At 38.6% G+C, this 26,038-nt stretch overlaps 2 protein-coding genes across 22 annotated transcripts; one reads left to right on the top strand and one right to left on the bottom strand.

The window, feature by feature from the left end:
* The first annotated feature begins 126 nt into the window (after nucleotides 1-126).
* On the top strand, nucleotides 127-877 carry LOC6732603 (DNA-directed RNA polymerase II subunit RPB11). 2 transcript variants are annotated; one of them, XM_039298018.2, is made up of 4 exons: nucleotides 127-316; nucleotides 387-476; nucleotides 534-708; nucleotides 771-877. In XM_039298018.2, the coding sequence occupies exons 1-4, from the start codon at nucleotides 297-299 to the stop codon at nucleotides 804-806; spliced, it is 321 nt and encodes a 106-aa protein (XP_039153952.1). In that variant the 5' UTR covers nucleotides 127-296; the 3' UTR covers nucleotides 807-877. The 2 variants fall into 2 exon arrangements, with proteins under 2 accessions (XP_039153952.1, XP_002079722.1); XM_002079686.4 differs by having other exon boundaries at nucleotides 131-312.
* Nucleotides 867-25,717, bottom strand: LOC6732602 (restin homolog). 20 transcript variants are annotated; one of them, XM_016180297.3, is made up of 18 exons: nucleotides 24,910-25,717; nucleotides 24,510-24,844; nucleotides 15,884-15,946; nucleotides 11,700-11,819; nucleotides 11,521-11,562; nucleotides 9,943-10,098; nucleotides 9,669-9,884; nucleotides 9,438-9,603; nucleotides 9,206-9,383; nucleotides 8,939-9,004; nucleotides 8,051-8,161; nucleotides 5,759-5,869; nucleotides 5,121-5,187; nucleotides 3,610-5,057; nucleotides 1,726-3,555; nucleotides 1,530-1,660; nucleotides 1,263-1,471; nucleotides 867-1,203 (listed from the first exon to the last, which is right to left on the bottom strand). In XM_016180297.3, exons 2-18 carry the CDS (start codon nucleotides 24,772-24,774, stop codon nucleotides 1,157-1,159), a joined length of 5,226 nt encoding a protein of 1,741 aa, XP_016025301.1. In that variant the 5' UTR covers nucleotides 24,775-24,844; nucleotides 24,910-25,717; the 3' UTR covers nucleotides 867-1,156. The 20 variants fall into 20 exon arrangements, with proteins under 20 accessions (XP_016025301.1, XP_016025306.1, XP_016025300.1 ...); XM_016180302.3 differs by having other exon boundaries at nucleotides 8,939-9,001; XM_016180296.3 differs by lacking the exon at nucleotides 8,939-9,004.
* Between the last annotated feature and the right edge of the window lie 321 nt (nucleotides 25,718-26,038).

The following is a 26,038-nucleotide window of genomic DNA, read 5'->3' as shown; positions in this document are numbered from 1 at the left end:
TTAAATTTAATTATTTTCAATTTTAAATTCAAAGCAAAAGTTTTATTTTACTTAGATGCTTATATTCGAAATGATTTATAAAATAATAAAATATATTAGCGGGGCGTTCTAGCTACTTTTAGCTATATATAGCTAGTTTAGCGTTTCTTGCACTTGCACGTTGTTCAACACTGTACCGGAGAATTTTGCTGAGCGTGCTGTTGATTTTAATAAACAATTTATATAGTTTGCAGTAACTAACGAAAAGTAAGACATCAAAATGAACGCACCACCGACCTTTGAGTCATTTCTGCTGTATGAAGGCGAGAAAAAGTGAGTAAAGAAAACAGACTACTCCGAATGACCACCTGTAACCCGTTTTTGTGTTTGTTATGGCGCGGCTGCAGAATCATCAAGGAACTGGACACCAAAGTGACCAATGCGGCAATATTCACCATAAACAAAGAGGATCACACGCTGGGCAACATGATCCGCAAGTATGTTGGTCAACAAGCCCGTCTGATTACAAATTAAATTTGCATTCTTGCCTGCAGCCAACTGCTGAAGGATCCCAATGTTCTGTTTGCCGGCTACAAGGTTCCGCATCCTCTGGAGCACAAGTTCGTTATACGCATCCAGACTACGGCCGATTATTCTCCGCAGGAAGCCTTCATGAATGCCATAACCGATCTTCTGGCGGAATTATCTCTCTTCGAAGAACGTTTCAAAGTATTACTTGCACAAAACATCCTGGAAACATTCCTTTAATATCCATATTTCTCTGATTTCAGGACGCCATCAAGGAGAAGAAGGAGGGCGGCGATTAATCATATCATTACCAATAAATTCCTTAGTCTTATGAAAACCCAATAAAAACTAATGAACGCTTCTTCTTCCACGTTCTTGATTTTATTTTTTACACTATGTTTACACTCAAAAATTACGAAAACAACCGATTGTGTGTTTGCCACGAATCGCATTCAATAAATAAAAACAATTTAAAATAGACTACTATCCATGGATGTGTGCATAACGCAAGATCACAAATTTAAGTATAGAAATTTTGTGTGATTGAGTGAAGCTCTGCTGAGGTAAAAGTATCTGATAGATCTCGCAATATGGTTATGCTATGGAGTCTAAAACAAAGTAAAACGGAAATAATAGGATTTAACTAGAGCTAATAGGTTTCATCATCGGCACATTCGCTCGTATCGTGGCCAAAAACTGCAATTGGGAAAAATATTGTTAAATGTCAGTTAAATTGGTTATTTAGTTTTACTCACCCTCGCAGGAATCACAGTATTTCCTGGGTGCCGGCAGCTTCCGCTCCTTATCGTTGTTATTCGACTCGGATGACGGTATGGTATAGTCTTGATCCTCGCTACCCTGGATTGGACAATCCTCCGTATCGTGCTGATCAAACTCATCGCAGATGTCGCAGAAAAGTCTGGGAGCCGGTTTCCGCCTTGTCAGGGCATCGAAGGCATGAGGTCTTAAATATAGAATATGTTTAGAAAATATAAATTTAAGTCACATTGAAATAAACTCACTTGGTGAAATCCATTGGCAAGGTTTCAAGGGTCTGCACCTTAGCCTTGAGTGCATCATTCTTCTGCTGCATGTCAGCAATAATCGAGTTCAGGAAGTTGATCTTGGCAAGACTGGTTTCGGTGTCCAGTGACTGGAAGTTGACAAGGCCCATTGTTTGCAAAATATATAATATTAACTTGAGAGATAGAAACCCACCTCCACCTCATCTCCCTGTCCGATCCTACTGCTCGCACCATTAATCTGAGCCTTAAGGCTGAGAACCTCCCTAGACTTCTCCAGTTCCAGCGATTCCAGTTGACGCCTCAGTTCCTGAGCCTCCAGATAAGCAGTCTTTTGGGCATCGTTGGCTTGACGGAGTGCGGCCTCCAGTTCCGCAACTCTTTTTTGTAGCTGTTCCAGCAGCGTGGATTTAACGGAAGCCGCATCATCCATCTCATCAATGACTTTCTGATATTCTGCCAGCTGGGTGTCGAATTCATTACCCTTTTCCAAAAGTAGCTGCTTTTGCTGAAGGGATTTCTGGAGCTCCTCATTAGCCTGCTTTAATTGGCTCAGTTGCTCCGCCAACTTGGACGTTTCCTCTTGTAGATTCCTCTCCTTTTGCTGGGCCTGTTCTAACTTATCCTGAATTTCGTTGTGGCTCTTCTTTTGACTTTCTAATAAAGTATTACTCTCCTCAAGTTTACCCTCAAGTTCTTTAAGGCCATTCTCTTTTTGGCACAAAGCCTCCTTAAGCTCCCCATTGGCTTGCTCCAGTTGATGTAGTTTCTCTGTGACTGCCAGAGATTCTCCTTGCAGATTTCCCTCGTTTTCTTGAGATTTAACCAGCAACTCCTGGAGTTTCTTATGTGTGGCTTGTTGGGACTCCAACTGGGAGGTAGCTGCTTGGAGTTTTTCCTCCAACACCTTTACTAGTTCCTCAACTTTTACCAGGGAATCCTTTATGTCTCCATTGGCCTCTTGTACTTGCTGCAGCTCACCGGATAGTTTGGCAGCCTCTTCCTGCAATGTTTTCTCCTTCTTCTGTGACTCTAGCAATTGATCTTGGGTTTCCTTTAAACAAGAAGTTTGGTTTTCCAGCTGAACATTGCTTTCATTTAATTTCGTGTTCTGGCCTTCTATGATGGAACTGCTTTCCCTAACCTTTTCTTCCAAGTTCTGGACAAGTTCTTCCTTTTGCTTTACAGAATCTTGGAGTTCTTGCAAGGATTGGTGTAATTCCGTAAGTTGCTCCTTGGAAGTCTGAGACTCCTGTTGCACTTTTTGTTCACTTTGCTGAGTTTGCTTCAATTTCTCCTCCAGCTCCTCGATCTTTTTCTGTCGCTCATCCAGTTGCAGATGGGTTTCCTTTAGTTCCTCCTTAATCCCAGTCACTTTTTCGATCAACCGCTCAGAATTCATGTCAGCTTCCATTTCAAAGAGCTCGAAGATGTGATTCGTTTCACTCTTCTCCGCCTGAAGAACTTCCAATACAGTGGAGAGCTCCGCATTTGTAGCTGATATATTGGCATTAGCCACCTGGATGGCTTCCACAAGGGTCTTAAGGTCAGTAATCTTCTGCGCATCTTCGGTTGCCATTTTTTCCTTGTGCTGGAGCTCAGCATTGGTGATTTCCAGTCGCTCCTGCAGGTCCTTTATGGTCGTCTGTGTGCCAGTACTCAGTTCTAGATTCTCCGTCTTGGCCTTAGTGACTTCTTCCTGAAGATTCTTTATAGATTCCTCGAAAGACTTTTCTTTCCGCTCTCCCTCTGCTTTCAGCTTTGTTTGAGAGTCTTGACTATCTTGAAGTTGCTGTCGCAGCTCCTGTAGTTCCTTCTCTTTTTGCAGCATCTCCTTGCTCCAGGCATCGGCTTTGCTGGTCAGTTCCTTGTGGCCGGTAGCTATTTCATCCGAGAACTTGGACAGCTTAGTGTGGAGAGCGCTGGAGGACGATCGTTCAGCTTGAAGCTCAGCATGTAGCGTATCGGTGATCTCCTTCACCTTATCTTGCAGATCAGAAGCCTCCGCTCGGGATTCCGCGTATTCCTGTTTAATTAAAGGATTACAACAGCTATATCTTCGTTTATTTCACCGACTTACCTTGTTGACCTTCTCCAGAGCTGCATTTGCGGCTTCAAGTTGCTTAGTTTTGGATTCCACATCCGTATGACAGGAACTGAGAGCTGCCTGCGTCTCCTCCACTTCTGATTTAAGTTTGGTAATCTGTTCCTGCAGATGCCCTGATTTCTTGGCTTCCTCTTCTAGGCTGCCATTTGCTGCCTCCAATTGTTTGCTTTTGGCTTCCAATTTTGATTGGGTGGATTTTAACTCGGACTGAGTTTCTTCAGCCTGGGACTTGAGCTGACTAATCTCATCGTGCAATTTGGCCACAGTTTTGCAACCCTCTTCTCCAGATGCGGCTGCCTGTTGCTGGAGTTGCTCTAGTTGTACTTGTACGACCTTTAATGCACTTTCGGACTCAGCTGACTTCCTTTGGAGCTGCTGCAGCTCCTGCTCCTTTTGCTTTATGAACGTTTCCTTTTCTTTCTTTAGTTCTTCCAAAGCAGTTTGCAGTTTTTCATGTCCTAGAGTTTTCTCCTCTAATTGCTGTTGCAGTTTTTTAAGGGACTCACCAGATTCAACTAATTCTAAATCTTTCTGCGTATTCTGAGCTTTGATTTCCTGAAGATGAACTTCCGATTCTGACTGTTTGTTTTGGAAGTCCTCAAGTTCGTTTTGTTTTAAAGCCAATTGCTGTTCTATGGATTCTTTATCTAGTTGTATTTGATTGATTGCATTTTCAGTCTTTTCCCTGACTAGTTTTTCCTGTTCCGCCAATTGTTTGAAATCTGATATCTGTTTTTCAAGTTGTTCCTTTTCCTGTCGAGTTTTCGCAGCTTCTTCTTTGATTTGAACTAGCTCCTTTTCGGTTTTCTCTAAAAGAGTAGATTTTTCTTCAGTACCTTCCTTTTGCAATCGAAGCATATCATCCAGTGCAGAACTATCCGCTTTTTGTACATTTAGTTGTGTGGTAACCTCATCGAGTTGCTGGGTTAGCTCTCTGATTTGCTCATCCCGCATTCGGACTTCGGTTTGAAGAATTTCACATTCGTCGGTTTTGTTAACCCTTTCGCTTTCCAGGGAATCGGATGCTGCTTTCAAGCTCTGCAATTCAGAGCTTAATCTTAACACCTCTACGGATTTTTCGGCTAGTTTTCGGGTGAACTCAGCCTGAGCCTCCTCAGCTTGCTTTTCGTTCTCCTCCTTGAGAAGTGCGAGTTCCCTTCGGAGATTCTCGATGCCACACTCCGAGAGGGAGAACTTCTCCAGGGCCTCATCTTTGGACACCAACTCGGACTGTAGAGTGGCGATTTGCTCATTGAGGTACTTCACATTTTCCCTCAACCGCTGCTCCTCCTCCCGCTGTTCCGCAATCCGAGATTCAACCTCCTTCTGTTGAACGGTGATCTTTTCCTGCAGCTGGGCAATTTCCTCGTGCAAAGCACCATCGTCTGAAGGTAGATCGGGTGGTAGGATACTTGGCGTGGCTAAGGAGGATGGTACCAAGGTATTAAGCATTGTCACTTGGAAAATTGATTGTTATTCCTTACCGGACACCAGTTTTGTGATTTTTGACTCGAGATCATGAATCTTTTCCTTGTAAACCTGGGACTGAGCCTATTATATAGGAATTATATTATTAGTATAGGGGGCCTAGTTATAATCTCAGTGTATGGAAATGTACATTGACTTGCTCTATATTTCCTCGAAGATATATGCGTTTTCAATTTAATTACAGTAATATATTATATTTTTATTGGGATATTAAATAATTTATTGTCTTGTTTGTCATATTCTATTGTATTATTTACGATCTTCTAGTGCATGATGTAATACTGAGCCGCATCTAATCAATTTTACCTAGGAGAGATTGTTTTTCCACAGAAGCTAATATTTATATAGCATACTTTTGGATACAGCAATTGCAGTAAGCTCGAAAAACGTATAAAAATGAACGATAAGCTTAGTTGCAGCTTATAAAAAATGAGAACGATTTCTTTCTTGTTGATTATAGAACTGATTTAAGAATTCACAATATTAACAAATATCTCAAGCTAAACTTTAATAAGACCAAATATAGTAAACTAAAAATTGTATCGAAAAACAACTTTTTAACCCCTACAAAGCTGTTATTAAACCCTCAAGAGAGCAATGTACATTTCCACACACGACTTCTGTTTGTCCTTACATTCATTTCATCGCCACAAAACTGGGCTTCGTCTATGGAGCACTGCAATTCCTCAGTTTTCTTTCGTTCATCACCCAATGCCGACTCCAATTCAACGATTCTTGCTTTCAGCTGAGGGTCGAAGGGTCAAAGAAATAGGAAAGGAGATTAGCACGCAAGTTAAAACCATAAATAAAACAACATTGGGAGATTCTAAGAATGTTTTGCATATTGTTAGTGTATTTTTCATCATATATATAGTATTTAAGTGTATATCGTAATAACTAAACCAACAGCAAGAAAAATTCGCTTTTGTCAAAAGAATCGAAAATTGTCAGTCAACTTTTCCATTAACCGTTTTTTTTATCTTTTAAATTTCGTTTTTGATATGTTTATGCCAATCAAACCATTTAAGTTAACTTTATTCGTTTTGGTTTTTCGCTTGGCTTTCGTTTTTTTTAGGGTTTCCTTTTTTTCCATTATTTTAAAGATCTTTAATTCTTTATTTGGTTGTATCAGCTTAAAACGCTGTGCAGACTTCAACTTTGTCTTCAGTGGTTCCTTTCTCGGTGCGAAGAAATGTAATTCAAAAATCGTCGAATCGAATAGTTTTGAGCACTATGGTCGCCCATGCCTCTCATCCGGATTTCTACTTGATGCGCAGCGGTGTGAGGACACTGTGCAGGATGCAGTGACTCTCGTGTTTTCCGGACCAGCCGCGGAACTCGCGTCGCAGATCGGATACCTTTATGCTGTGTCTCGCTATCAGGCGTCTCCAGCGATCCGCTTCGATCAGTATTTGCTATAAGAATCATACAAAAATAGTCTTGTGCAAACAGAATTTCAATGCTTAAGGACCAGCCTAATTTTGTTCAAATTGGTAGTCAGATTATCTTTTTGGTTTTGCGTTAAAAAGGATGGACAGATCGATCAGTGGATGAGGAAAATATGGATTTGGTGTGGCTGGGACCGGGGATTTCAGGTGATAATTTTGTTGCTAATTTAACACTCAAACTCAAAGTGCGCGCTGGACAAATAGAAAAGTCTAACACATATCCGCATATAAATATAAACACAAACAATTTATTGAAAACAAAACCAAACAGAAAGCACAAAACTCAATCATCCCAGACGACAGTCGTCTTCTAGAAAAGCCCCAAAAGCGGTTGCGAAAAGCACATAAAAGTGAACAGTCCCTTCTTCAAATGTAGGAAACAATAATAGGGTATAATTGTGTGCTAGATTTTTTTTCACCAAACGCAAACAGTGCAAAAGTGCTAACGTACAATGCAAATAATTAACAATAGGATTTTTTTTGCGTTTTTCTTGCTGTAATTTCGCGATTGCGTACATGATAATTTAAGTGTAGAAATCTGTGTATCTGAACTGAGATGAACCCATGAAAGCTTATTTTCTTATCTTATGCACATTCAATCTTCACAGATGCAAGTTATTGATAAATAAAAAATTTTGCGCCAGCACAAAATGCAAGAAGATTAATAATTAATATAAAATGTATGTATACAAGTTGATGTAAAATCAATTTAGTTTGCATACATATCAGCAATAACCTTAACCCATTGTTAGCCGAATTTTGACCGAGTTAAATGCTGTTGAACCCCCACCTTTCATGCCTAGTTAAACTTATGAAATTTGTACTCTTCTCAGCGTTTCAAGTTAATTTGATGAATCAATTTGGGAAAATGACTGGCAATTGGGAATGAGTTGAGTGTCTTCACTGCGGTTAAAGAACAAAACATAAAACGTGCCAAAAATTAGATGAGTTTGAGTTAAATCAACAACAAATCAAACACAAGACAATGATGGGTGGTAAAATCATAAAAAACAGCTGTGTGAAAAAGGGAAAATGGTTGTGTGTGTTTGTTTTGTAAACAGCCAGAGCGCGGGTGCAATGCAAAAATAAAATCAAACGAAAACAAAACACAATTAATCGAAACCGAAACTGCACAAATGACTGAGCAAACATTGCAAACTGGGCCCGCGAAGTCAGCCAACTGGAAAGAGTTTCTTTTTATCGCAAAACCAAACTTTCTTTGGCTTGGCCCGCTGTTGCTGATGCAGATGCGGCTGTTGCTGCTGCTGCTGCAGTGGCTGTCTGTTGCATGCTGCTGCTGTTGCTGCTATGGTTGGTCTAGTACTGGTACTGGTGGTAATGCTGCTGCTCAGGGTGGTGGGCACCCAGATGTGTTGTTGCTGTGGAACTTTAACCCTCGACTTCTTGCCGGGTCGATAGGGTCGCGATCTGTCCGCATAGGGCAGCGGTGCGTACATGGTGTCGGTGAAGATAATTACCTCGTTGATGTTCTTCTGAAGCTGCAGCGCCTGGTTCTGGGCATCCTCGCGGTCCAGGTCGCGCTCCACCATCAGCTTCTCCACATGCTGTTGCTTCTCGCGCAGCAGATCCTACAATGTCGATCGATCGACCAAAAAATAAACAGAGCACAGAGAGGACAAAGCAAGCTTTTATGAGATGCCTGGGCACACGAATAACGATACACAAGAAGTAGAGATACAGGAGGATATAGATAGAGATTCAGATACATATAGAGTGTGTGGGTGTTTGTACAGGTGTATAGGGTGCGGGCTCATTACTTTATTGTTGCGTTACCTTTTACCGGCGACAGCGAACACACACACACATGCAAATAGAAGCAAATTTAACAAAAACATTGAACAATCAACACTTGAACAGCGAAAGCGTGCAGGAAGTATTTAAATATTTTTATTGTACACTGTGATATATATAAACCAACTCAAACACATGGCATAAAATGCATTGAGACTTAATAGGCATACATTTATTATTAATTTACATAGTTTGTTTTGGTGGGAGTTTTTTTTTTTGTTTTTGGGGTGTGTCTTTTGTGTGGGTTAGTGTGTCTTATGTTAGTTATATGCTTACGAACTAAGGGTTAAACCACATTTATACAGAAGAGGGCACAGATCCATTAACGTCAAAATCTTTATACATTTTTTTTACCCTCATTTGAAAAATCTTAAGTTCAATAGCCAAACCATTAATTCTACGAACAATATTTCGAAACATTTTAACGTTAATGGATTGAGTTTGCTAACAGCGACTACAGCTCGGCAAACTAATAGTTTTTAAGAGCGAAAAGGAAAAACCAACAGCGAATACCATACAATTTATTTGTGGATCTTGTAGATGAATTAGCATACCTGCATGGAAAATTGGCTTTTCGGCGTCGCTAAAATTGGCTTAACGGGCGTGCTCGACTTGCGCTGCTAGGAACGGAAGGGATTTGCGATTAGATGTGGAACGCGTTAGTATAAGGGCTCAAAAAAATTTAACAAGTAGGTTGTTAATGTGTAAAATATAAAAATTAACAAAGAACAGAACCAGAACTTTAAACGGTATTTGTGTTTTTAAGGTACTGTGGGTGAACTGGGTGGTGGGGGTGTTCCTTTCGAGGTCACCGCTTATACCTGAGCATTCATGCGCATGCGCGACGTGGCCGTGGTGGCGATGCTGTTCATGGTGCCAATCGAGGTGAGCGACTCCCTTGATCCGGTCCGGGAAAGACGCGTTTTCTTGGACGACGGCGACAGTGAAACCTTTGCAATAGGTACAAACACACCGTACTTGGGCTTGCACTCGAAGTATCTGCAATGAGGATGGTTCAGCGCACTTGGACCTCATAAATTTTCATGGGCATACCTGATATCATCCACAGTTCCATCGTTTTTGCCGCTAGGCTCATCCAATTCCACACCGCACCAGTTGCCGGGAGCAAACTGTGTCTCTCCCAAATAGCGTAAGATACCAGGACGACTGCCAAATCCAGAGGAGACAATCACACGATCGCCCACAGCCATTCCATTCTCTAGAGATAGGAAAGTTTTCGTAAAGATTCTGCGCTTCATCCACTTCGTAGATCCAATAACTTACTGCCTCCAATGCCGGGACTGCGAAGCATAGAGCTGCGAATACTCGCAGTTGGGGAAACCGTGCGCGATCTGTCTGGGGAGTTTTTGGCCAATGGAGAGGTCGGCGTCTGGGCACCGGCCATGGGATATGTGGTAAGACGTGTGAGGCGTGAGAAAATGCCTCGTTTCGGCTCGCACTGGAAGTACCTTTTGCCCGACACACAGCCATCGTTTTTACCTAGTAAAGGCATAGACTTTTAATAGGGCTCTTAAGAGAGAGTATGGACCATTCTTACCATTAGGTTCGTCCAGGACAACACCAGCCCATTCGCCGGCAGCAAAGTGTGTGTCTCCAATGAAGGCAATCTGTCCGGGACGAGTGCCACCCAGCCAAACCCGCTGGCCAATGATGAACTGCTCTGTGTTTGCTGTCAGAACGGCGCTGCTGTTATCTGTCCGATGGGAAAGCAATAATATCAAGTTGGGGGGTCCCATTAGTATCAACCGTTAAGTCATCAATCATAATATTGTCTAAAAAAATAAATCCTAAAATTGGCTAGACTGCGTTTTCATTTATCTCTCCAATACATTTCATTTTTTATGTGTGCTCCACTTGGGTATGATGTCATTTGGCATATTTGCATATCGCCTGCTCAATGGAAAACCATTGAGAACGATCCCCCGCATAATGAATATAAATTATTTCGATTGTAAACTTGACATTTGCACGCTGTTCAATATTCTACTTCTATGCTATAAGTGGCAATGAATTCTCTCCGATTTCACTTTTAAATACCCATTTATTTTTAGTGTGTCTGGGGGGAAAAACCATTAAGTGGAAAATTACAGGAAACAAGCGGATTAAAAAGCTAAATAAAAATTGCATGCAGCTCAGTGAAGTCATAACAACATTTTGCCAAGTTTGGCTGTCGTGTCAGTTAATTTAATTTTGCTGTTGACTGCATCCACCCACATCTATTAGATATGGCAACTTGCTCATAATTTTCGCATTGCCGTTGCTGAAACTGAACTCAAACTGCATTTCAGTGACATTACACTTCAGTTCATGTTTAAATTTTAAAATGAACAACAAAACAACTGTGTGTTACAAAACCATTATATTCATTTTTACTTTATACATAAATTATTTGTTTTATCTTAATATACCTTTCCCTAAACAAATCCCTTCACTAAAATTTACATAAACCCAAAAAAAGCTACGCAAATCTTGTTTAAAATGTTCCCCATTTACTTAAATAATTTTTCATATTTTTCATGGATTACGTTTCCTCATCAATTTGATTAACACTAAAAACCGTAACGATCTTGCCCCAAATTCATTAATCCACAAACTTGGCCAATTTTTTTTGGCAACCATTAAACAAAATGCGCATAGTTAACCCTATAAAGACCTTGACTTGATACATTAATTCAGTGTAAATATTGTCACAGCAATGGCTCATTAGAGGCGCAATTACGCCCACAGTGAGAGGTAAAATTAAACACGTTTGCAGTGGCTCATTAGGCCTTGTTGGTTTGACAATACTTGGAGCTACCGAAGATGCCGAGATATATGCCATCTGCATGGGAATTATTTCGACAGTTTGGCCATAAATTTTCGCTCCTAACGTTTCTGCACAATGACCATTTAAGGAGCGAGCAACTGGCCTAGATGCATAAACGCCAGCCACCTGCGCAAATGGCTATAGAACCAGACACGCTCTGCAGATACAAGACACAGCAAAGATATTTTCAGTACTCGTAAACAAAAAAAAGAATAAATTAGTTATAAAACATGATTTGCCACAAAGCTCCCCCATTAAAAATCCTGTGCGTTGCATTTATGTCCACCCACAATCGTAGCGAATGCTTACCTGAGCTGCGACGCCGCCCAGTGGCTTCTAGATAATAATCATCTTGGCGTTGGAAAACAACAAGCAGTAAAGAAAGCAAAACAAACAAACAGAAAAGATACAAAAACAGATACAGATACGAAATACCATTTAAAGATACATGCGGCTGGCACAATGGCGATGGCGGGCAAATAACTTACAAGATGCGCGACTTCCAGCCTCCGATTTTAGCGAGCGTCTAGCGGGCGAAAAGCGATCCCAGTCGGATGTGGGTGAGAGCGAAGATCGCGTAAAGCGCCTGACAGTCTCTTGATAGAGATCTATAGACAGGACGGGTTTGTAGATATACAATGCATATATATATATATACACGAAGTCGCCCCGAATTTCCATAAAATGCATTGCAATTGTTTAGCATTTCGCTGTGTTTTGTGGGTGTTAACTGAGCAAGCCGTGCAGCAAGTTTTCCTGACATTTCCCCTTTTGTTATATATGTATATTACGTATATATATAGATATATATATATTGGTTAAAAATTAGCGCATTTGTGTTAAGCCCAATTTGCTGTTTCGGGTTGTGAAAGTTTTTTTTTGGCAGCTTGTGTGCTAAGGTTTCTTGTCTTTAATAAGATCTTGGCCGCAAGCAGTTGTGGTAAAGGTTAGATGCCAGCACAAAAAATAGCGAACGGTAATCTGAGATGTTATTAAGCTCGAAATATATGTATCTATAAGTATGGCTTGGGTAGAGAGAAAGAGATTGGCGTGTGCTTGCTATATGATGTTAATAAAATATGTTTATAAAATTTCTCCAAATAAAAAGTTACCTCAATTTACGTTTTTTTTTTTAAATTACGAGAAAAAAACCCAACATGACATGCTATAAATTCATTTTATGAATAAATAAACCATTGTAACATGGTAAAAATCGCTTTTTTTAAAAATCCCTTTGTATCTTTCGCTAAATTGTGTGTGTCCAATTCTTTATTGATATTGATGTGTATCTTATTGTGCCTCTTTTAACTGCAACTTTCAAAATCAATTCATACTTTTGGCAAAACTCCACGAGAAAGAGCTATAAGAGCATAAATCAATTAAATTGTCGACAGTTTGGTAACGTTTTCAAAACCATTGAATGACAGACAGCAGCGGATTTAAAAACACAATTGCAACGGACAAAAGAAATGCTGCCGAAAAGGAAGGAGATCGAGAAAAGATTTCAATTTATCAATTGCACGAATTCGGTTTCCGCTTACTTTTAAATGCACTGGAAAAAAAAAAAACAACTGGCAAGCTAAAAACATGAAAGTTTAGTATTATATTATGTCTATGAAGTAAGGTACTTTACTATTTTATGTGTATATAGTAAGGTATTTTACTATATTTCAACCAATCATTTCTTAGATTGTGTTGTTCATTTTTTAATATATCTTAATAATTCCATTTTTTTCCTGTGCACTAACGCCATCTTCGTTTGTGCGCCATGAAAACCCCAGCGTGTCTACGTCATGTAGTTAATTGTGTTTTTGCCAGTTGAAATTGCGTTTATTTTCCCCTTTTCTTTTTTTTTTAATTTTTCTTCATTTGTAATCTACGCCAGACATGCTCTGCTTGAGTACGAGGAGTGTGTTGAAGATGCCTTCGACTTTTGGCTAATCAACCGATTGCGTTGGCCCAGCCGTGACATGACATGAGTTGGCCAGAGCAGCCGGCTTGGCTTCAAGGTTCAATTGTGAGTATATTGTATCTGGCAGATAGACGCTGGCATTCGCTACCGTTCGCCGATCGTGCAAGACAATTTGTTATTATTTGCTATTATACATCATGACGGTAGCAATTTATTTTGTGTATCCTACATGCTCGTAACAACTTTTTTTTAATTATCACAATTGGGCGTTGTAACAGTTTGTTGTTGTGTATTTTTGTGAGTGGCTCCCTTTTTTTTTTAGCAATTATTTTCAAAACTTTCACTTAACACTGGCTTTTGATGTTCTCTGCTCTTATTTTATGTAATGGCTGGCAAAACAGCAGCCAATGCCAGGCAATAAATCAGACTTGACTTTACCTTCGCTAATTGAAACACCTTTCCCCCCGCCGCACTTAATTTGCAACATTTAACTGTGAAAAGTAGTCATTCTAAAAATACGCACGCACCTAGATGACAAACAATTTCCTTGCAGTTGACATTCAGTGTCAGTGCTGCTAATGAACTCATGTATCTGACAGATGAATCATCAAAGAGCACCGCTCACCCGGCCAACGCCAAGTGGAGTGTGTGGCGCCGCCGATAGTTGACTTGACTTGGCCAAAAGGCAACCCGGGGCCCGGCTGCGACCCACTTTGCTCACGATTCTGGCCAAAATGAAGCAGCCAGGGAGATACGATACGAAATCGAAAACAAATATTTCGCCAGCCATTTATGGCGGATCGATCGCGCGCTGACCGGCTATAAATCAGCCAACAGAGCCCAACAGTGCTGGTCATGTCAATAGCACATTATCTTCGGAGATGATTAAACAACATTTAATTAAACTAAACTGTGCAGCTCCGTGCACCGCCATCCCGATCTCCTCCTCATCGATACTAGCCCCCTGTGTAGGTTGCAATGCAGTTCTGAGTGATTCGTAAGTGGCTTTAATGTGGGTTTCTACACGGCAAAAAAGTTTGCTGCTCACATAGAAAATTGTAACTAAAACTATCTAAGGGTAAAAGTGTGCGTTCTTTTGACACTGTTTATTGCCTATCCCGACTAAATATATTTTATATATATATTATACTGCTTTTTACATCAATTTCTGCCAGTTTTCCTGCAGCTTTGGCTACCCACATGTCGAGTAGTTTTTCACAAACCCACAACTCGGACTGCGCAACTCGGACTTACATGACTTTTCGGCATGTTAGATGCAAATCCATCTGCGAGTCTCTGTGGAAAATGCCGACGAAAACTGATTATTAGCTGCTGATTGGCGATCTCTAAGTCCTGATCACTGTGGGCTGAACTACCATTTCAACTGAACTGCACGGGTGGTTACAGTGAAGCTTATACTGACGAAAACAATCTGTGTAAATATAGCACGTTTATAAATACAACATTTATTCAGGGGTGTGTCTGAAAGTAATTTACTTAAAAGCCCTGATTATATCTTTGCATTTCCTGGCTTCGTAAATTAGTTTATTCCAATTGTTATACATTCGCCTTAAGATATGGCCACTGTGCCTGCTCTAGCATTTTTTATCTCAATTGATTTAATTTTTGCTCATTGTTCTGGGCACACAATAATTGCATCGACAATGCATATATCTGAATATTTATTTGTCATTACTTTAAATGCTAAATGTTTTCAACAGGGATCTTTGTGCGACAAACTAGAATTTCGCCAAATAGAAAACTGGTTTTCCAGATGAAGATGCTTACGTGAGCTGATCGCTTAAAGGCGTGTCCCATATATTATTAATTATATATGTATACTATATAGTAAATACCCAAAAAAAATCCGGTTGAGCCTCTGGTCGAGTCGCGTATTTCGCATTACAATTAAAATTTGTTTAAGTTTAGAACGTGTTTCGAATGCGAAACAATAAAAACACATGTGCCAGAAGGGCAGACAGTTGAATGAACATTCCAATGAGCACAGAAACTATAAACACGATTTTAGCCTAATGAAGTTGGCCTACGGCTAAGGTAAGAAACGATTCAAATTATGACTGATTACTATTGACTTTGATGGGTCTTTGAGTGGTAAATAGATACTATCTGTGAGCTGTCGGAGATCGTGAGACTTGACTTGACATTTTCACTATCTGAGGGAAGATGTTGCATACACAAGTAGATAAGGCAATGAAATGTGCCTGTTGTTCGTTGGGAGATCAGTGAACCAAAAGTGATGGCAGGAAGGAACAGTGTGTTTTTCAGGGTTAACACAAATTACATTGAGGTATTCGAATTGTCAATTAAATGGAAATGATTACTGGGTCGATATAAATAAACACGTCTGATAAGATACATTGTGTCTAGAGGTATACAGTTCCATTTCGAAAGTGTGCTTCAACTAGGTTATTGATATAATATAATAACTCCAGTTCACTGTAGTTTCGTATTTTTCATGTGTTTTAATTTGTTTAGTTTATATAAAATATAAAATTCATCGATAAGCCTTTCAAGCAATTTTTTATTAAATTCCGAAACGATTATTGTTATACCCAAAAAGGTGTTAACACAGATGTGTTAATTTCGCACCCACATCAGCAAGCAATTAATTGAATATTAATTGTAAATTAATAATGTCATGGGAAGAGATTAAATGAAACGCATTGAGCAGTAGCCAAGTTAAAATAACAAATGAATGCATACGTAAAAATATAAGTGAAACATAAAAAACATATTTACCTGTATAAGCCGAATTGATCGAACTTAAATTGTCATCGCTTTCACGACTCATGCTGGCGGCTTCTAAAAATAAAATGATAAACATAAAAAAGAAAAAACAAGCGCAACGAAAGCGCAAAGTGAGCATGGCAAATTAAACAGCACACAACATATTAACTTAAAATTAAATCATAATTACAGCTAAGGGCTAAGCCGAGCGAATTCAGGCCATGGTAACGGGCCAAGAAAGCTCGGCTCAGCCAACAAAATATGTGTAAAATAAAAGGCAAAAGAAAATGTAAAGTGCAAAGTGGCAATTAGCTATGGGTCGCTCTGGCAGATCAACCTCCCCACCCCAAAACGAGTCTTATTTCATTTTAAAGAGATTAGATAACTGGGAGAGTGTTCGGTGAAGGTTTTCTTGGAATGGCTGCGAAAAAATACAACTTATAGGCAGCTTTGCAAACCGTTTCCGCAGACTCAAATGTCTGCAGTTATCTACAATATTTTTAAATCTTTTGTGGTATTTTTGACGAATTAAAAATTCGTTTAGTTTGGCATGAACAAGGCAAAGCTATAAATTGATTTTAAAGTCGAAATAAATAAAGATATCATCAAAATCGTGTAGTTAAACGCGCAGACCCTGATCTACAATACTCAATGAAATTGATCTTATAGAATTTCCCTTGGCAACACAACTTGAAGACGTTTCAGAAACATAAATTTGCATTTTACCGAAAGCAATCCATCAATATTATGCAAAATCTGAAAGAAACAAGTTCCTTTGAGAGAACGAAACTAGACACCACCACTTAATGACCTACAAAAAAAGCGAAAGAAAACAGAATTTCAAACTCGAGAATTGACATTTGACTTTTCCACCTGCAATAAATATTTGTTTACCATACCCATAATTAACAACCTAACGAGGTAAGTTAGGCAAATAAGCAACTTGAGAGTTTTTATGTTTTTTATTTGTGAATAATAATTAATATTCCAACGGACGCGTGTGTGTCGATCTTGAGATAAGCAGCAAAAACAACTTAATTATTGTTTGTTTGCTTTTTTAAAATTATAAAAGAGACTCTTCAGAAACTTATGGCCAAAGAGCCACTGCGAAGAATGCTGAAAGTAATTTGGTTTGTATTTGGTCAGTTGCCATAAAATATTGCGGTTGTGCAACCTACGCAAAATTCCGATTGGAATTTATTTCGATGGATCGCTCGATCGCAAACCTAAAACAAGTGGGCGTGTCGCAATTTATAACTGTATTTAAAAGTTCAAAATGGACATTAATGTCATAATTAAGGAAGAGACCATCATTCATCATCTCAAATGGGAGTTACTTAAATTTTTTCTATTGTGGAGTTGGTATTGATTTTTTTTACTTTAGTTAGTATTTGTTTAAGCTTTCGGGATAGAAAAACGATTTCTCCTAATTCTCCATACCTCATTTATACATTTTCGGCCCTTGAGCGATAATCGTTAAATTGTTTACTACAAAAAAATATATTAAAGTACGCATTTCTGTTGAACATTTTAACTTAGCACTTGAGGCTATTCCAAGCGAGACTTAAGTGTTCGGTCCGAGAATTGTGTAAGTGACGTGTTAATTTATTTGACTTTTGCTTTTGCTGTTCTTTTATTGCAAACGAAATAATTAAAAGCACTGAAGTGTAAGCAAAACAATGGGCAAAAATGGTGAACACAGAAAAAAACCACAAAAATGAGGAAAAGTGATTAAAATTGTTGTTTAGTTTTTAATTGTTAAGCATTTGAGCTGAGCTGCGCTGCTATTTGATCAAACCAGGAATATTAAAGAGGGAAATGTTAAAACATGTATTTCTTAGTTGGTTAAAATTGTAAACTAATTTCGTTCTATGATCCATTCACATTTCTTAATGAACCCTGCCATTAAGCTTACGAAAATATTGTAGTCCGTAAATTCATTAGAAGCAGAAAAGTATCTCAACAAAGAAAACAAACAAATATGCTGGCCAAAACTAAGCTAACGAAAAAAAGAGGAGCGAAACAGAAATGAAGGCAATAATGGGTTTGTTTACACGAAAAGCAACAGAAAGACTTCGGTTCACTCAGTTGTGACAATAAATCATTTGAAAAGATTTTCAAGCAAAACAGGTGCAAACTGAAATATCATTTCATAATCGAAAAAAGAAACCGGGTGCGGACCATAAAAATTAATTAACCAAAGGTGGTTACACCTTTTTCAATTTTTTCCTCTTTTCATTACCGATTTGTGTTTAGTCAAAGAAACGGTTATTTAATTGCCAGGGAAGTCAGTGAAAAAAAAGTAAAAGGCGCCGCCGGCGGAAAAGCAAAGAAAACCGGCGATACAATAAATAAAAAATCATTTTCGAGGCGTGTGAAACGCAATTAGGCGGGGAAAATTTACCGCAATTAATTGCTCCTAAATGCGTGTCATACAAAGTGCAATGCAAATTAGCTGGGCGCAAAGGTGCGTATACGTGATCAAACAGCATCGCGCATTACTCATACGCCACATATACCACCCACGAAAGGTTGCCAATAGTTCTAGAACAAATACCAAGCTGAGCTCATTGGGGGAGCTTCAAAAACATATATATATATAGAAATATAAATCAAATATAACACACGCCAACGGCAACAATAAAATTGTGTAAACAAACCGACTAAATTGAGTGGAATGACGACAGATCATTATTGCCGGTGGCGGGATCCACAGCAAATATATAAAAGTATATAGAATGTATTCGGAAGTTAGTGTGAAATATATATAAAGATATGGGTATGTATTCCAGTTGGACAGATGGGATGATCAGTCTGTCAAGGTGATGCCTTCAAAAGGCTTTGTGACATCGCTCCCACACGCCCACAAGTTTTTACAGGTGGATTGTGTAATCTTTATGTGAATATCTGGTTCTAAATACAAAGTCTCCATATTTTCATTCCATTTGTGTAAGCAGCAACAGTCGCGAAACTTTTTTAAAATTTCCTATTAATCAGCTTTTACGTTTTATCAATATTTACGTAAAATTGCTGAGCTATAAAAATATGAAGCTAAATACAAATTTTTACAAATGAATATGAAATAGAAATATTGAATATAAAAAATATGTGGGTAAACATATACATATTTTTACATATGTAGATACTCAGTTTCAAGCACTAATCATTCTAAAATAATTCTCTATTTGTTTATCAGATTTTAGCTCAAATTCCTCTATTGTCAAGTACACATTCCAGCAAGATAACTGCCATTCTGATTCTCTGTTATTTTGGAAAAAATCAGCATCCAGTATGAGTAACATTTTCACTACCTAGCGAAATAATGTGGCAATCTCATCGGTCAGTTCTAATTCAAAGATAGCGTGGCAACAGCAAAAGCTGAAGAGTTTTGTGCTCGCAATGTCGCAGTGGAAGTGAGAATGGAACCCAAAATAAAAATGTGTTCTCCTTATCAAAAAAACAGCCCCACTTCTGTGCCGGTTTGAACAAAACCAAAATAATAATAACAGCTGATAAAATACCAGTTAGCAATAACAATGCCAAGGCAAATGACAGCAAGCCACTTGGCCTGGTCCAAAATGCTCAGACAATTGAGCGACAAAATGTGCGTTATGCGAACGGAACGTGGCGGTGAAAAGAAAGCCGCAAAACGGAAAGAAAGTTAGCTGCAGACAACTAAATACAAAAATTGAAATTTGCATATGGTGTTGGCCGTCAGTGGATTTGGCAATAAGACGTCAACGCCGAGCCCCAAAACCACAAACAAATACAAAAAAACAGCGAATTGCACTAAAAATCAAAGTCTTAGGCAATATGCAAATATTGCCGCTGTGAAAGTCATTCCATTTCGCATATATATATGTATATGTACGTATTTTTAGACCGATCAGCGTTTGTGTCTCTTTCAGTCAAAATACGAGTCAGCAATAGCAAATTTGTATATCTAATTAGCGGTTAACCGCAAATTTTCAATACAATCCGCAAGCGAACTTTGTTATTGCCATTTCGGCAAATAAACTTTTGTTGTCGCTTAGAGTTTATCGTAGATATCGGAGATATAGAATGCCTTAAGGTTATCTCGGCGATTTAGCCGACATTTCAATGAGAGAGAGAGGTTGAAGACACGTGCCCATTTACAAGTTTTTGTGCGTCAATTTACTTATGTAAGTGCTTGCAAACAAGAAAGTGCGGATGCCAGCGGAAAATCCGTAATTAGCTACGTTCTCAGTAAACCGACTTCCACCGGCTAATGGAAAGGCCCAAAAGTACATATGAGTACAAATGCCAAGGGCCAAAGCCAGCCTTTCAAATCGTTTCTTCAGATAATTATCAAGTTCTGTTTTTATGCGCTTCAAATGCACCTAAAAAACCAAGGCTTTGTGGCAAAATCTGTTCCAAAACAGGAATAAAACTATTCATTCACCGAAATATCGCTGCCATTAAATTGAGTAGTCATAAATGGGCCAAGCCCAACAAAATCGGCTAAGTGATAAGCACCAAACCATGTTATAATTTAAAGGAGAGATACCAACTAGCGCTGTATCTTATCTTCAAACTCAATAAAACCAAATTAAACAAAAAAATTGGAAAATTTCTAGGTTTGCCTAAGACACGAAATTAAATAAATATTTATGAGGCCACAGTGTTGAAAACCAAAGCAAAGTTTCACATAGGAACAAAAGAATAAATTTGTTTAACAATTGGTTATCAACCAGACCAAACCAAGGTCAAAGGCTGTCGCCAGAAATATGAAAAACGAAAAGTTTCCAAAAATATCTTGCACTGCAATAAACTCGAATCCTTTTACGGAGTCGACAAGGACGTCGAAAAAGGTTCACAAAACTTATGCCTTTACAGTTCTTTTTTAAAAGCCTTATATTTTAATTGGAGTTTTCCAATTTAAATAACGACATTTGTAATTTGCTGTCGCACCAAATCACCTTTTGTGAGTTGTATAACAATAAGTGAGTCTCTCTGTTAAAGCTGGCTTCTATTTTGGATTTTCAATTTCGTTTGCGTGTTCACTATATAAGCTATAGTATAGAGCCGATCAAGTTCAATTGGTTGCCATCTGAGCTGCAATTCCGCGTCTGAAACACGTCCGCCTCGCGAAAAGTCGTTCAAGTAACTGAACGTCGAGAGCCAATCGCGAAGCGAAGCCAGCGCAAACTTTGAGATACTTTTTTTTTCGCAGCGAGAGAGCGGCGAAGCCGATTGCCAATCCGGTGCCGAAGCTTTGTTGGCCAGTGTTTAATAGCAGACACTGTGGCAATAGCTCCGCACTCTCGGTGTTTTTATTGAATAAACTTCGCGTAAAATAAGAGCCGTAAAAAAAATGTTTTTATTTTCGACTTTTGCACGGACGCGCAAACTGAGTTAATCCGGCAAACAAAGAAGTGCCACATGGCTGCAATTGTATTTTCCCTTTTCTCGATACCATATTGATCGATCGCTCAATGGTTTTTAGCACTTTATCCACAAATGCAGTAAACGCATAAAAATAATCAAGCAGATAAGTCAAGAGTTCGAAAAAATCGGATTTCCCTTGATTGGTTTTTTTAACAATCCATATGGGCTGCTTTGAAAAAAATTACGTTATTGTTCTATTAAATAATTATATTTCGACTTTTAAGAAATCTTATGTGACGCTATATATTTAATAAAATTATTTAATATTTAAATATTAATAAGGTGTATTATTTTAAATTTTGAAATTGTTGTAGAAAAAAGGATTTATATTATTATATTATAGAAAAGCATTTAAGTTTTAGAAAATCATCATTTTTTCTTTAAAGATTATTGAAGTGGCTTTTGAATGATTCGATAAAGTTTTTAAGCACGAGTTGCGTCTAATTATATATAAAGTTCTCACGTAGGAAAACAGATTAAGAATTGCTTGACGAGATTGTAATGCTGAATTCCAGATACTAAATGCCAGTTAAACAGAATCAATTATTTTTAAATTCATCTATGAATTAGTTTTTAAGACAATGCTCAAAAAAAACGCATTGAAATGCATAAGAAAAAGGGTTAAAGCACGTATTAAATAGAATTTTCTAAATTATAACAAATACATAACATATCAAATCGAATATGTATAAATTCCTTTTAAGAGAAGATACTGTTTTCTGTTGGCTGAAACCCGAGACGTTTTCGGCTTAAATATGCAACACGTGTCTTCAATTATAAAGATTTCAACGACTTAATGATGTGAAGTGAAATAAGTGAGACAAAAAGTGGTTAATCATAACATCAATATTGACTCTCCCACTAAGTCGGTGATGTAAACAAAACTGGGCTCAATCTAGAATCGAATGGAGTAATCCCCCGCCAGACGATGCTCATCCATTAGACGTCAATCCCCGAACGCGATTTCGATTCAATCTTAATGCGAAGACAAATGAGCTTTCTGTTTTTATGGCTGGGAGAGAGGCTCACTCCACTTTTGTTTCCGATCGAAACCAATAAAAGTGACATAAGCTCATCCACGAGCACCACGACCGCAATCCTCATATCAGATCGACTGAGAACGGAACCCGGCATCAAATGCGCAGCGCAAAAACACCTCAAAAGATCTGAACTCACAGACAAGCTAGAAGATACGTTTTGAGTATGTTTTCTGTGTCAGCGCCAGAACAAATTCAATTAGGAAACGACGACGTAGAGATAGATTGCCGGCCGGTAGCCAGGTTTTCTTAGACTCATTCGAGCTGAGTAGATTTTCGCAGACTTTTGGCATTGAGTGTGGCGGGGCAAATGACGGGTCTTTTGGCAGATAGTCAAACAGTCCGCTCCAGAATGCTAGGAGAGATTTTAGAAAGCTGATCTGGGCAGCGGATCAAGGCGCTTGGAACGGATTTGGCTGTAAGCAGCGCGTCGATTAAACTACTAATTGACCAAAGTAGTCCAACTATTTGGGACATCTGGTGTATCACTTCGTTTTCGTTAATAATTGCCAAAATGCGGAATAATCTCTTTAATATGCGGATCAACACTGGCTTATTTAAAACAAATCAGCGCAGAAATTCAAAAACACTCACACTTGGAAAAGAAATCTTGGTAATAAAAACCGCAGCTATCAAAACGAACTAGACTTTCATTAAGCTAAGCAAACGGCTTAATTTCTTAATAAACGATAAATAAACAACCAATAAACGATTTTAAAAATAATGTATAAATGGGCAAAGTTGGTAATTCTATAACAAACTAGTTACAAAACCAAACTAATGCAAAGTGATAATCTAAATGATCACAGTGCTCACAGCGCCGTGTAAACTATTTCTATGGGTGCAAATTAAATACACCTCGTGACTCAGTTTTATCTGTAACCCCACACACATTACACATTTTTGTGTTTTTGGGTAAATTTGCAGGGATGCTTTCTACGATTTTGCGGTTGCACTGCGACTGTCAATCGGATATGGAACGTGTGTGCCGGCGAAATAGAAAACCCGTCAATCGATCCATGGATCGTTTGGCAGATCGTTTGCTATATGGGCCAGTGGGTCGTCGTATGTTGACGGCTGCGGTGCGGTTACGTGCCTGAAATGAGCCACATTGGGCGGATCAATTAAATGGTAGCAGCACTTGCCTAATTGGCCATAATTCTCCTTACCAAAAAAAAAAAAACACTTTTCGGGCAGCTCTATAATTATGATCGAGAGTTGAGAGTGGGCGGCAATTTGTTTTGTTTATTTTTGACTTGTGCGTTGGTGTTTCAAAACGATTAAATAATTGAGAGAACTGAAGGCATTTGTTTACCAAACGAAACAGTTGACGGTGGGAATTATTAATGGTTTCTCTTTAGGAAGAATTTACACTATCTATGCGAGTTCTCGCCGAATAATTGCAAGTTCAATGTAGTGCAAAAAGTGCACTCAAATGGGGTGGGGTCAGCGTATGTGTATGTATATTTTTAGCAAGTGAGTGGGTCTGTCATTGTTTCCATTAGATCATTGCATTCGCTTATAGTATAAAACAATCTACATCTTGTGGGTGCAGATGCATGTAGGCGGATGTTTGACTTGTTTGAGCCAAAGATGTAAACACAAAAGTAGTCAAATCTCGGGTATTGAGGGTGGAGAGTAAGTAAACTTGATGTAATAACAATGTCAAACTCAAAAGTGCATTTTTTAAACTCACCATTCTTTTTGGGTTTCTGTTTTCCCACTTGAATGTGGGCACGTTTTTTAATATTACTCTTCATGAGTACTTGTTGATAGTAAAGTGGGTTATACTATTGAAACATATTTTACTGCGTTGTTTTCCGGAGAGCAATTCAATTTCCAGACTTCTTCCAACGGTTTTATAAGTGAAGAACTCGCGTATAAAAGTGGAAATCGGTAAAAACCCCTTTTCTTGAATTGTGAAATTAATGTTCTTTGTTGAGATGTTAATATGTATGTGACAATGCACTGACAATGTTTTCAAAGGGGATCTGGTTGAATTCCCATTGGCGTCCAGATGTCTCATATTTCTATCTTGCTTTAAATTCTAGCTTGTAAAGTGGATGATAATTAAACCCATGGGATAAATTAGACCTTTAACTACTTTCGAAAATACTGCTCTTAGTCACATATTTGCTTTGAGCAATAATACTAACTGGTTTGCGTTGTTGCACAATGCGATTTGCACTTACCTCTTGGTGGTGGACCGGATTTGGGCGTTGTGTGATTGCAGCACGGTCTTCCGATTTTGGAAACAGAACCCGTCGATCCAAAACTAGATGGCGCCTTCATTTTGCTGGGCTGCGGGATTCCGGTTCCAGAAGTAGCGGGCGTGGGAATATTGGATCTGATGGGACCCGGTAATTTGGAGGCAGTGGCTCCTGGTTCCGGGTCCGCAGTAACTGGCGATGGAAAAGGGGCACTTGCCCCGCCCACAGCGCTCGTATCATCACTCATTTTTCACTTTATTCTTAATAATCTTCACTTATTCGGACACACGCGTATTAAAAGTAAACGATTTAAAAAACTTGGGGGAAAAACATGTGTAAAAGAATAATTTTTGGTCGAATAAATTGAATGCTGAGCACTTACCTTAACAAATATATGTATAATTCGCTTAATTTTCCTTTATTTTATATTTTTACTACAAAAATAAATGGTTTATCTATAAATTTTAGCTAGGTTTTGAACCACTGTTCCACTTTTGTTGCTGCTTTATTTTGGCGCGCAGGCAGCTATCTCACTCGCACTTAGGCGGCTGCTTTAAAACAGCTGATTGAAACCAGATTTCTTTTCTTCTTTTTTTCGTTGAGCTTGAAAAACAAACAAAACCGCTTTTTGTTGCTGCTCTCGTTGGCCAGAACTTCGTTATATTTTCAAAAAATGCGGAACACAAATATGTATTGAATTAATTTTATGCGACTAACAAAATCACTCAAGGGTATTCTATTTATATGAATTCGTAATTTTTTATTTATAATTTTGTGTTTGGCTGCTTGCGCTGATTTTCATCAGATTTAAACAAGATTAAATTGAATCAAATTGCTTATCAATTTGTGCATTTCACACACACACACACGCACGCTGTAGCTCTGTTCTATATTTTATTGTTGCTGCTGATTTGACACAGTTATAGAAGGAGGAACCATTAGAAGAGGGTGGGAAAAGGGACGCGAAAACGCACTCTTATTGGTGTGTGTTTACCGCACACACACAGTACTCAGATAATCTGGAGTGTTTTACATACTGCGCCGTGCGAATACGATTTAGAAATATACGCGATTAGGATCTATTTTACGATTTTACTTAAATTTTAGGTTTTTTTTTGCACTTAGTTAGCGTTGCGTTGGAATTTTGTTGTTGCACTGGGTTAGCGATGGGAGCACAGCTCCAGTGCAGCGCGCCAATCGATAGTTGCGGCGATATTTCGCCGTGGTATTTTCAGCCCAATGCGGTCCCACAAAAACACCTTGTTGGAAATTGGCGATTACCTGAGAGGTAAATGTAGAATATGAAATTATGTCACCAATAATGGAGGCGTCGCTGAGTTTATTCAGTTTTGTGTTGTGAGCCCACACAAACGGCAAAGAAATACATTTAAAATGTAGTCTAACATGATTTTTAAATATAAGCTTATAAATATATTTATATCCTTCAGCTCGTTTATGTCTGGGTTCCCAATACTGCGTTACCTGGTAATTTTTTAATATTTTCTTTTTCT

The sequence above is a fragment of the Drosophila simulans genome, chromosome 2L, assembly GCF_016746395.2.
Source record: "Drosophila simulans strain w501 chromosome 2L, Prin_Dsim_3.1, whole genome shotgun sequence".
NCBI classification, from domain to species: domain Eukaryota; kingdom Metazoa; phylum Arthropoda; class Insecta; order Diptera; family Drosophilidae; genus Drosophila; species Drosophila simulans.
This window is presented reverse-complemented; position numbering and strand designations above follow the sequence as displayed.

Coding starts and splice junctions, on each gene's coding strand:
- LOC6732603 (XM_002079686.4), top strand. CDS start 260: ATGAACGCACCACCGACCTTTGAGTCATTTCTGCTGTATGAAGGCGAG. Junction 313..386: donor CTGTATGAAGGCGAGAAAAA/GTGAGTAAAGAA, acceptor GCGCGGCTGCAG/AATCATCAAGGAACTGGACA. Junction 477..533: donor CTGGGCAACATGATCCGCAA/GTATGTTGGTCA, acceptor TCTTGCCTGCAG/CCAACTGCTGAAGGATCCCA.
- LOC6732602 (XM_039297985.2), bottom strand. CDS start 24,774: ATGAGTGATGATACGAGCGCTGTGGGCGGGGCAAGTGCCCCTTTTCCA. Junction 9,604..9,668: donor CAGTCCCGGCATTGGAGGCA/GTAAGTTATTGG, acceptor TCCTATCTCTAG/AGAATGGAATGGCTGTGGGC. Junction 5,058..5,120: donor AATCACAAAACTGGTGTCCG/GTAAGGAATAAC, acceptor CATCCTCCTTAG/CCACGCCAAGTATCCTACCA.